Consider the following 13,128-nt stretch of genomic DNA (forward strand, 5'->3'; position numbering starts at 1 on the left):
TCTCCCCTAACAAACACAATATAAATATTGATAGTTTTAAGAACTTCGGTCTAGCCTTTTAACAATAGGCCCCGTTAGGCGTTCACATGTAAATCACTGATATTGATGACTTTGACAGCAATGAGCCATGGATAATGTTCCAAAATAGCATTTGTCTGGCTACGAAGCGATACATAAGTAAGTTGGATTGATGTAAAAAGCGACCCCGTCACCTCCCGATAGCAGACCGTCTGTGCGACGCACTGTCTTGACACTACTCAAACGACATTTCATATCAATTAAGTAAATATATAAGCAAACATAAAATAAAATACTGATAAAGAGAAACAAACAAAAGATGACTATCGATAACAGAGACTCTCTAACCAAATAGAAAATGAGATCTGTAAGCCAATGACAAACTACATATACAACCACCGTTACCTTTTATTTCAGGTCATGGCAACCAAATTTTCATCCATTATGTTTCCATGGTTACCGTTATTGAAACAATGTAATGCGTCAAATAATAGACACCCAGATTTTATGCAAATTCAACCATAATTTCTGAGAAAAGAATAAGAAACCTGTACGCCTACACATGGTTTCATACATTTAAGCGATAGGTATATACCATGCTTTATCTGTGCATGATGAAAAATACAACATTTTTAAGTAAAATGTGGCCCACCTTCAAGATATGAAATATAAACTTTAAATGAAATTCCTCGAAATATATAGTCTACACCCTTAACGAAAGCTTGCTATTCCCCTGCCGCTACTTATCCCCGACAGATGTCTCCAATGACAGTTAAAATAAAAAGGAAAGAACTATAGAGAGAAAACTCTTTAAAATATTTTATTACAAAGAAAGCACGTTGCAGTATGTCCTTCACTACAAAACAGTCCTAATCAATCTCCAGGTAGGTATGGAGTAACCCTACTCTAGTAAAACGTACAAAGGACACTTACAGGTAAATATGTAACAAACGCTTCGTCAAGTCTTACAAAACGCTCAGTGTATAACTGTAATGGGCATCACTTTATATCTCTCATGATGCTTTGTTATCATATCGAAAATCTTCTATTGCTGATGGTGTTTGTATTTGATATCCCGATATTTTTACAATGCTGATGTTTCATCAACGTCGTTTCATTTCTATCAAATACCGTTAATTTAGGTAATTTTGAGTTTTAACATTTCAATCAGCAGTTAATGCTTAAAATATGTTGTGACGAAATTTGTAGCAATCAGCTGATAACAGGATTTCGCTTGATAAAAATCCATTAAAGGCGAAAAATGTCTGGATTAATAAAATATCTTTGTTTGGACGGTTCATAATTTGAACGACAAATTGACGTTCAATATTACCATATTTAGCAATTAGCATATAATTTTATACATTATTTGATAATTTTTAATTGATAGTAATCAATGTACAGTAAGGCACATAACTGTTCACGAGATTCAAAATATTTCATATTATACGCAGATGTTGTTACAGAACACACGAAGGCTAAACTAGTCCATAAACACATTTATCGTCAAACCTACACACAGGTATATATCACACTCTATCGGCCGTCAACAAGGTTATCACGTGGTGTAATTAATACTAGATAATAACGTTTAACAATGAAATCACTATCACCTACGATCCGTCAGGTGCGTATTTACATTTTACACTAATCAAACACATATGAACAAAGTCAATAATATCTTATTAAATTTCCTAATATCAATGTAATAAAATAATATATAAAACATAGCAATAAATATTTTTTCAAGATATTGCACAGATCCAGACAAAAATAATATCGTGGAAAAAGATGAACGTGAATTAAATAAAATAAAAAATATTTATATACATGCTTATCTTACTGCAGGTATACAGAGCATGCGCACTTACATTAAAGCTATGTTGTTTGAAGACATGGGACTGCACAATTATCCTAATGCAAATAAATACATGGGGACAAATTCGTACCATTCTTGATAAGTATGCAATATATATATGGAAGACATTTATAACGAAAATGTGAACACATTTCATGAAAGGGCATGATAAAAATACATGATACTAACCATTTAATAGCAATGTAAATATCAAAAGATATATTATTTTCAATTACTTCTTTGGCATACATTAAGATAATGATTAGCACATTTGAAGCTTTGAAATCTATTGCAAATTATAGCGTACATATAAGTTGCATAGTGCATCATAAGGATATATTAATTGCACATTTCATATTCTGGTAAGGTTGTTACAAATTAAGTATAAGATAAAAGTAACGCAGTATTTTAAATACGAACTTTCATGTAAACAATAATATTCTACGTCATGATATTTACATTTGTAAATACTAGTATTTAAACTGCATGCATGTATATGTAATGCGCTTGTTCTACAATAAATATCATTGTAAAGGCATTAAAGCTCATAGTATGTATTTCATAAACTACAGATTACCCATATAGTGATGATAAATATCAGGTCAATAACGAAAATATTAGTACACAAACGTTCGATTTATAACTTAAAATTACAACTCAGCATTAATTAATATTATATATTTACATGAGTTGATAAAAGTTATAATTGAAGATAAATCCTTTAACTTCATTTTTTAAAAGCACTAGACAAGATCACTATGGAAAGAAGTTTATTTACAACGTAAGTTTAATAGCCATTCGTTCCTTTACATTCTATACATATGCTTTCCTGCTGTGTACCACTTCTTGGAATAAATACTTTATAGCCATTGGTGGTAAACGTCACCACGTCTGTTGGTGAAAGTGATCAGATAAGTTGGTAATATAAACGTCACCAAATCTGGTGGTGAACGTCACCAAATTGAATATAGTCTAGGATTTCCCTCGCTCTGTCTACGGCCTCTTCCCGGTCGATCAGAAATCGGTACTTGGAGTATCCTCAGGTGGTGGCGGAACTGCTCTGCTCTGTGTGGTGATCATGAGCTTTCGTGGCGCTTGCTGAGGCGCTTGTGGTGGTGCTTGTGGAGCAGATTGGACGGGTGCCGCTGGAGGCTCCGGTTCCTCTGTAACATACACGGGTAAGTGAAATAATTGGCCAAGACCATTGGTGACAAATCTCCGATAACCTTCGTATTTCTGTTGTAGGAGAATTAGTATCACAATGGCAAATATAATGACGATGGCAAAATAATAACATTTTAGATATGTATAAAGCTAACTTTAATGATAATGATACATGATAATTATAAAAAATACCGTTTTGATGTTTGAATACACCAAATATCGAACACTATTTAGGCGCGTGGCATTTCGCGTTAAAACATTGTTGCGCTAATGGCATTTCTATATAATGTCAGTATAGCAATGAATACAGATTCGTCATTTCACAACTGTGCTGACCTATTCAACATGAATTCTGTACTGAAATTAGTACGTTTATAGTACAGTTTTAATTTCGATTTATGTTATCCTATTTACAGTTCAATATCATTATATTGACACTGGTCAAACAGTAATATGAAAATGCAAAAGGCATATATAAAAAGCGTATATATACGATAAAAGCATAGCAGGACATCACGTAGAACGGGACTGAGAGGGGACACAGTTGAAGGTCATACCAGTCTTTGATGCAGGAGCATGATCGACGTCTTTTCCAATGGACATCTGAAGAGCTTTAAAAGCACGGGATGGAATATGTCCACCCATATACCGTCGGTCGGTCAGCTCGTCACCGCTAAGAGTGTCGGGTAGGCCATCGTCATATTCATCAAGGTCATCATCAGACTGGGTAGTGGGTTGAGATGCTAGGGCGAGGTATGAGAAAGGGAAGGCTAATAAGCCAGTGTGCATACACAGGGAGATTCAACAAGACTGTCGCAGTACAGATAAGTCATGCAGGACAATTCCAATTGAACTCTTCGCCTCAACACTAAAGTAATTCACATTCAATTTTACGTTTCTTCATTCTTTTAAAGAAATTTCTAATTATCAGGTTTTATTCATTCGACAAAGAAGGCAAAATTGGATCAATTTTAAAAGTGAAAGACATCACAAAACGTTGTTCAGAAATAAATTAAGTTCTTAAATCTCGTTAAGTGAGATTGCTAACATTGTTCTTGTAAGTGGATCTCGCTTCATAATGATAAACAAATCTCCGAATATAAACTGCATTCACTTTTATAGGAGCTAAATGGAAATCTCTCTGAAATAATGGCTGGTTTTAAACACACTATTTCCTATTGATTAGTCCGAATTCGCTTGCACTCTTCGTGAGCCTAATGTGTACTTTCGATTCCATTAGAATTTGACATTTGGTGGTACTCATTAAATGCATCAAAATTCTCAGTTTCAGATGGCACACAATTCAACCAAATGGATTAAACTAACATCCACTTTTACTTGGAAAAGTAACAAACAAATGAACGGATCTATTCCTTGATTTATAGAAGTTCGAACTATATTACTTTTAAAATAAACGACATATAATTTCTACAATAAACATTACAGGTAGTAAAGGATGGGAACTGAAGTTTAATATTATAAAGACATTATCTATTTCGAAGCCAATATTCAAGCTAGATAAAGAGAATACAGGTTTAAGCTCAGCTATGATACAATTACATATTTTAAATATTGAATATTTAACGAGTCATAATTGGAGCCAAGAAATAGTGCAATCCAAAATAGAATTAAAGCAAATACTAGTGTATGTAAGCTTAGTCAGAAAAAAGTTCCATATCCAGTATGTAACACAGATAAAGATAATTAAAGACAAGCCAAGAGTATGATGCAAATTGAGTATGGAATTATATTTGTATAGAAAATTAAAGACGAAATCTTGAACATAAATTCGACAGAAGCAATGAGTATTACCTTTCTGTGGTGGTAGTGGGTCGATTTCTGCCCAGTTCTGAAGCACACGAAATGAAGGGGACGGAATGTGCTTTCCCGTGTACCGAATCGATGTTTGGTCGTACCTTCCGACGGGCTCCTCCTGCTGTTCTTCTACAACACCATAAGAAACATAACAATTAATAATTATTTAAAAAAACCATAGTTGATGTCCATGCATTTATTAGGAACATAAGACATTCACAGAAAATAATAACTTTTTAATATACTTACAAACGAAAAACCTGAAAATACATTGTATAACTTTCTAGAATTATCATATAGGCTGATGTGTTATCTCCCTTTGATAACACAAAGCAACGCTCTTTTGATTATAACGTTTTCATATTTTATGCACAATGTATATTTAATAATTCTTATCGCAAATAATTCCTGAATATTCTTGAAAATTATTCAATATGCAATATGAAGCTTTGCACCTTGACTGACAGCAGGCCTTGGAACTGGATCATCACTATTACTCGTCATCTTGTTTAAACATTTGAATGCTTTAGATGGGATATCCTTCTTTCTGTTTCTCAGACCACTGAACCTCATCTCGTCATCCTCGGCGTTGTGACGTAACGATGGGTCCTTCATACCGCTGCTACGCCTTGGGGCCTGCTTACCTGTGTATGGTAAAGTCTAATAAGTTTCGGTAAAAGTAAATCATGTTTTCTTAACATCAAGATTGCTATATAACAGCATAACATCATTGTCACATAATCAAACTACATGTAATAACTAGTAAAACATATTTGTAACATATTTGTTTAAATTTTCCTTTTTAAATTGTAATCATTTCAGTAACCTATATTTTGTATGTCAGTATGACGCTTGCACAATCATCTCTTAAAATACAATATTAACTCAAAATTTCTCATTGCATAAACAGGTAAGACATTAAGGTACTTAAAATGATTTTACATTTTTGTTCTTCAACAAACATCCTACCTATCTTCAATATTTTATCGATACCGCTGATCAGCCTCCATTGAGTTTTGAATTAATTGATTACGAGTATAGATAGTTCAGAAATATGATGCATTATTACACGATAAATGTACAACATGTTTGGGGTATATAGATGTTATATACAATATAAAGTTATATAATGTATACAATATACAATTAACACAGTGTGAGCTTTATATGATATCGTGACGTTAAATAGCATTACGTTATGTAGAAAATTATATTACATAGGTTATGACATACACACACACAGAAAGCGTGGTACAGAATAAAGGAATCATTTGGGATGTTACTGGGAGATAGTCACATCCAAACCGATGATATGCATATATATATTCTAGCACGTAATTTGTTTCACTGGTTCAGAGAGAATCTGAAATAACAACTATGCTTATGAAAAGATAATGAATACATTGGAATTACGTCATCAGAATTCTTCATTAAATTCCCAATGGTACACCAATGATATGGTTGTTTACCGTTGCTATTAGCAGTGTGTGCAATATGCTATTTTGTCTAACAACTTTGAATTCGCTTTGGAAGTGATGGGATCATAGAAACATATTTAATGAAACTGTATCTTTGGATACACTTGGGAGGAATAAACAAAATGGTCAATCACCAAAATGCGAAGACTGATATGTAACGCATGATAAAATAAATGAAGAGTTAAGTTAACGTTGGGGAATATGGCAGACTGATTTTTAACAAAACGGACGACATGTTATATCTCCCAATAAGACAGGCGTTGAGGCGCACACCACTCGGATATGAGGACACACCATGACTGCCAGCAGAGAGAGAGGAGAGAGAGAGATAGGCGTTATGTATGGGTAACCAGGCTTGTGGGCGGAAGGTCGTGATGTTACGCGAGGCAAGAGGTAAAATACGCCTGCTGGTTGGTGTAAGGGTCGAGAAAAGCAGAGAATATACTGTGTAACATTTCATACTCTCTTGTTCCTGCTCCGCATCCTCATCCGTCTCCGTCATCCATTGCAACACTTGGAATGACAATCCATGCGCCCGACGATTTAGGAACATTGACGACGGCGAAACTGGCGAATCGGGAACTTCCGGGGAATACCGTTGGCTATCGGTCTGTTGTATTAAGTCATATAAAGCCGGTGATATTGGTGTTGTTGGAGTTTCATTCTTACCTTCGTTTTCGCTTTCTTGAATCATTTGGTAAACAGCGGATTTCTCTATGTCCTTCAAGGGTTTTTCTGAGGTGCTGGAAAAATACATTAAAACAAATGTTAAACACACGCGGGTAACTTACACAAAATTAAGTTAAAACACCCATGAATAGAATGGATGGTATATGAATGGATGATGAAGAGAAAAAATGGTGACAGCTTGATCATTGAATGATTCTTTAATTATAAACACATTTAATTAAACAACATGCAAATGAACCGCACTTAGCTCAAAAATATTCCAAAAGTAGTATATAACTGTGCCTTATTCCTAAACTTTCTACCAAATCGCAAGCATTTTTGTCCTGAATATTTTCATGTGAAATGTCCAAAACATCGTTCTTGTGTTTTTCCTTTAAGATGCTGGCGCTGACATCGGTTTTTTTCTTTTTAAAATTGTGATAAAACAAATAAATAATAAATAAGTATCGTCATAACATACATTTATAGCAAAATCTAGAAATGAAAAAAATATCATAACATACACTACTATATCGCGGTACAAAACTACAGCTATTCTATACTCTGTTCAATTAATCCAGCATAAATAACATAGCTTGCTTGTTTTAATATAAATCGTGATGAACGCATGTGCATGTTATTGGAATCGAGATAATACAGTTCTACTCTCATATGTAAGTGATGGACTAGCTAGCACGCGCACTTGGTGATTACAAACACGTGCATTGGTACGTACAATACATCAAATGTATAGGGGCTATAGTGCAGACTCGCTCGGCTATGTGTAGGAAGTATATAACTGAGCAGTCATCAAAATGACAAAAAATGCTACTATAAATCAACTTTCTCTCGCGTGCAACTTATTTCAGCGATTTACTCAATCAAAGCTAACTATATAGAATGTATCTCTATTTTATTCATATGTATTATAACTCAGTTTGAAACCAGCTATATAAAAGAACTTTTGGTGAAATCGTTTGGAATAAAAATCCCGAAATTATGTGGTTGCAAAGGAAAGTTGGTTTATGGTGTAATGAATGTAAAAATGAAGGCATAACGTGTACTTTGATTAGGTTTAAAGCATGCTGCAGTCCTTGATACTCATTATTACTATCTTGCCAAAACCTTTACATATCTAGTATGTCGAAATTGGGTAATAATGAAAATCATTGAAGCTTTCTTGAAATCGCTTTCTCTTATATTTTCAAACACAAAAAAAGTATTTAAAATATACGGACATAATTATGATAATTAAACGCATGCACAATTAATTTTGAAATTAATCCAAATTATAAATAATTGCAATCGCACAATCTATTTATCAATCTCTGTATTCACATTTCGGTGACAGCAAATATTATTTAATGCAATTCCATTAGCACCAAATTCTCATACAAAATTAATGAAAAATAGCAACTTATAAATAAATTCATTTTGGTTTTTAGTAAATGAGTTTAAAAAAATAAAATGAAATCAGCGCGCAAGGGAAATATGGTACTTAAATAATTAAAACAAAATGATGAATCATTTATGGCGAATTGAACAGTTAATTTCCTTCACAAGAAATAAAGAGATGGCATGAACTTTAAATATGAAATCGATGTAATCACCATGCGAAAGACGAGGCATGGTTGTGTTAGTAGCAAACTAAAATAACTGAAAACTAATATTTCTGGATGATATAACACGTCGAGCACAAAATTAAACGCTAATTTTACTTGAATCGCACAGCAAATGAAATGTTAGTTTCACGTTAACCATTCTCTGCAAATATAAAACTTGCTTTACGTAAATAATTCTGTAAATAATCGGTTAGCTTTACGTAAATCATTCTGCAAAACATATGTTAGCTTTACGTAAATTATTCTGAAAATAATAAGTTAGCTTTATATAACACTAAGAGTGTGACGTCACGCCATCTTTGGGTTATTATGGGGACATAAGCTATGATATGCATTGCGCATGTACGTCTGGCCGTCCGTTACACACACCGCCGTGACGTTATCTTTATGCAGACTATTAAGGTAGCACTAATGGACGGACATACACGTGTTCTCACCGGATGGTCTTTCTGGGCGGGATTATGAAGTTAGAAAGATTTCTATGGGGTATGTCAGGGCTTGGTATTGGTCGGTAATAATTGCTGAAAATAAACAATCTCAGCAGGTCAAGGATAAGCATTATACAAATCCACATACGTCCTGCTTCATGTTAAAAAGAAAACAGAAATAAACCATCAATGAAATAGGATTTTAGAAATTTGTGTCAATTATACTAAAAGTTAAGGATGTAAAGTTCATCCTTGTTGAACTCCAATATAAAAAATAAACTGGTTAGCAAAGACAAACATTTTGAAACCAGAGTTGAATGCAATAATGTATTAATGAAGATACGAAAGACATGAAATATTTGAAGTATCAAGAAATAACCAACTGCAAGTCAAGTTAGTATATAAACTGCAAATCCGTTACTGTTACAACATATCAATAATTAGTAATGAAAAACAAATCCCGGTAGTCCTAGTTTATTAGTAATAGTTGTAGCTTAAACCATTAGGTTTGATTAAAAATATTTAATTACAAAATACCACATACAGAGATTATTTTTGGTATGGATACCGAATAGCTAAAATCTAGCTCAGAAATCATCCAAATCATTTTACAAGTTACATAATCATTGATGTCTTTAAACGATACTATGTCTTGAACTTAAGATAGGATAGCTTATTTATTGACGTTTCTACTAATATTGTCTATTTATCTTTTAGTAGTTTCTATAGTTTGTTTTGTTTATAAAGCGTGATAAAGAAGTGATACGAATCCGCACTAAGCCATTGTAGTAGAGTGGGGTTGCTATAGGGTGGCAACTGTCAATTGGTGTAACACTACTCTAGATTTAAAACTAATATGTCTAAATATCACCTTAAATGAAAGCTGAAAAGCTAGCTTTACTTATTTTGCCTTCGTTACATGTTACTATGTTGTAATTTAAAGCGTGAAAAATTAATGCTAAAGCAGTACAAATGTAACCTTACTCGTCATTTTCAAACAAGGGAAATGTCAATAGATGAGCTGTATTTTCTATAGATTTAGGACATTTGATGTAAATTATCAATTAAATATTGCATAAGAAAAATGTGCAAAATATGATACTGTATATGATAAGGATTCCACAATTATACAAATGTACTAAAACTTTATAAAAAATCAGCAAGGCCAAATGAAAATATAGTTAGCGATCTACCTTGTGTTGGGATACGCCATCAGTACACACAACATTGGCATAGCACCTCAGGAACATATGTTGAGGCATGCTGTAAAGGACGGACTGATACCAGGCTGTGTCTGATGGGCTAATGTCAGATTGTTCCACAAGGATATCACTATCGAGAGATACTGAAGGGATGTATATGATTGACAAGAACATCTAGTTGTTGTTTTCTTTAATACCATTATCTTTAACACATTCTCCAATACGAGGCCACCAAATCAAACATTATATTTATATACTAACCCAGAACTACCCCTAACCGGAGGGGAAGGCGGGGTCCTGATAGGTGAGAAACCATTTTTGTTCTGTTGTTGATACTGCGGTTGTTGTTGTTGATATTGTTGTTCTTGTTGTTGATACTGCTGCGCTAGTTGGTATTGTGACGGTGAAAACTGGGGCGGTTTGGGCTGAAACTGGTATTGGGCCGGCGGAGGAGGCGGTGGGGGAGGCTGGTACTGTTGTGGAGGCGCCTGGTGTGGTGGCTGTGGCCTAATTGGTTGGGGCGGCGTGTAATTCTGTGGAGGTTCCTCCTCGTTTAGATTAGGTCCACGGTAAGATTTCGGCATCACAGGTGGAGGAGGACGGCTACAAAAAGTATAACATGCTTAAGTAGTATACTCGTATTACTTACTAAACATGGCAAATATAAACATAGATTGTTAGGGGTTAATTAAAGAAAAACATCATATTAGAACCAGCAGAGACTTACAAAAGCAAAACATCATAACAAAACCAGTCGTTCCGGCAGAGGAAGCGTCCTTCGCCTTATTGAAGTTAATATTTAGACCAAATGCGAGTCACATGACTATAAACAAAGGAGGAAATTAAACCGGACACGCCCTATAGTGTATCCTACAGGGGAATGCTAGTATTCCGATGTGGCGGCAGTATAACTACATAATGATTATCAATCTTCATCTAATCAAAATATAGGTTACTAAATTGTGAATTTCTGTATTTAACAGAATTGGCAAACATATATTGTTGTATACGGAAATTATCACATACCAAGACCTGTCAGACGAAATCATCAACACGGAGAAAATATGAATAACATGGATTTTGAATAAACCTGATACTAACTTGTTTCTTAAGCTTTCACATTTTACTTTTTTTTTATTTTCCCTTTAATTCTGAAACTATTGCCAATATCATGCAATGGATAACATATCTTATTTCTAAATATAACTTCTCTATATATCAATGAAATCAAAATGCAGTCAGTAAATCTTTTAAGTCTCGTAAATGATCGGGTAAATGAACCACCAGATTGCACTATGTTTGACATTTGTCTGTGTTATGGTAGAAATATGTTCCTAATTTCATAGCTGTTATAGTGCCTGTGTGTTATGTAATCACAGAGTGGGAACACTCGGTGTTACGAGAGAGAGATGTGATGGTCCTGAGTGTACATACTATGTATGATAATAGGTAACACCCATCCCGGGGAGAAACAAGCCATATATCTCCTATAATATTTATTAATCTACCTTTCTGACATTTACGAAAGTAATAAAACACCTTTGTCAAGACCGAGTAAACCTAGTTGAACTAATTCCATTAACTCTGCATCCATATGTGATATCTAGATGCGCTTTCATTAATTTTATTGCACTAACTTTAGAAATTCACTATTAATTCCGTTATTTCGTTATTTCTCGTTAAAAGCACAATCTACGGGGATGAAATGGAGTTAGCATCAGTGAGTATCTTTACTAGATTATTGTTATTATAACTAAATGAACTGAAATAGTAATTAATGGATTAAGCACCGTTATGATAATTATAATTACTAAAATTAAAAATCAATAGATTTAGCATTATGATCATTATTATAATTAAAAGAAATAATAATTAATGGCTTGAGTACCTTTATCAGAAACACCATTAACAGAAAGATAATAAATGGGTTGAGCATCTTCATTAAAATAATTTTAGAATAAAAAGTGATTAATGGATTGAGTACCATTATCAGTATTATGATTAACAGGAACAACGATGTTGGCTTACTTTCTCTTGTTTTTGAATTCCTTCAGATCAATGCCACCTGTTATATAGGCGAACGGCTTGGCATTTCCGTCCTTTTTCATCATTTGACTGAGCACTGCATCTGGCACACCTCTCTCTTGTCCCATCCCGGGGGGCACGGGACTACCGTCCCCGGGAGTACGCTCGTCCCGTGACTGAAACATCCACAACGCCCAATATATGCAATAATACTTTAGATGAGCTTACAAACACATATTATATAAGACGCCAAACCGAAAATCAGGTTGAAATGTGCATAATATACAAGTGGGAAGAAGCTATGTTGTAACAATGCCAACAGTTCGTGTTGATGGATAGCGGATCATTTCCGTCGCAAATAATGTAAGTTTTCCCTGCTGAGAATCACTTCAGAATGTTTTCTACTTAACTTTATCAAAGTGAATAAGTTTTCGAAATTATGGTGTTTTCTATATATATATAAACGATGTGTACGGACGAAGAGGTGGGGTTCCCCTTAGCCATGATACAAAATATATACCCACTGATAATTCACATTTTTGTTCTATTTACGTAGGCTAATTATATTTATCAAACAATTATATTGAGCTAGGTCGACCAAGGCGTAGACGGGGAAAACACAGTATATATGACTAATGAGTTCAAACACGAAGGGAAAACAAAGCACAAGTTAGCATAAATAAAAGGTCTTTATAGTCTAACAAACGCCGACTCATTGTTCGCTTTGATTGACCATTTAGTCAGATATACCACATTAAGAGGTGTTTCTAAATCAGTGTTTTGGCACACATGTTATAATACAGTTATTATCAGTTCGTCATTGTAATATATTTCATAGTAAGAGTACTA

At 34.0% G+C, this 13,128-nt stretch overlaps 1 protein-coding gene across 6 annotated transcripts in view; it reads right to left on the reverse strand.

The window, feature by feature from the left end:
• Nucleotides 1-824: 824 nt before the first annotated feature.
• LOC138323704 (trithorax group protein osa-like) overlaps nucleotides 825-13,128 on the reverse strand; it is a 28,382-nt gene continuing 16,078 nt past the window's right edge. For 2 of the 6 annotated variants that reach the window (XM_069268503.1, XM_069268501.1), the window contains exons 4-11: nucleotides 12,283-12,455; nucleotides 10,516-10,857; nucleotides 9,062-9,145; nucleotides 7,003-7,076; nucleotides 5,311-5,499; nucleotides 4,853-4,984; nucleotides 3,598-3,783; nucleotides 825-3,039 (exon numbers count right to left, since the gene is read on the reverse strand). In XM_069268503.1, coding sequence (XP_069124604.1) covers nucleotides 2,891-3,039; nucleotides 3,598-3,783; nucleotides 4,853-4,984; nucleotides 5,311-5,499; nucleotides 7,003-7,076; nucleotides 9,062-9,145; nucleotides 10,516-10,857; nucleotides 12,283-12,455 — 1,329 coding nt within the window. In that variant the 3' untranslated portion in view covers nucleotides 825-2,890. Of the gene's footprint in view, nucleotides 3,040-3,597; nucleotides 3,784-4,852; nucleotides 4,985-5,310; nucleotides 5,500-6,795; nucleotides 7,077-9,061; nucleotides 9,146-10,515; nucleotides 10,858-12,282; nucleotides 12,456-13,128 lie in introns of all 6 variants that reach the window. The other 4 variants (XM_069268498.1, XM_069268502.1, XM_069268499.1 and 1 more) reach the window with 4 other exon arrangements.

This window comes from Argopecten irradians, chromosome 5 (assembly GCF_041381155.1).
Source record: "Argopecten irradians isolate NY chromosome 5, Ai_NY, whole genome shotgun sequence".
NCBI lineage: Eukaryota > Metazoa > Mollusca > Bivalvia > Pectinida > Pectinidae > Argopecten > Argopecten irradians.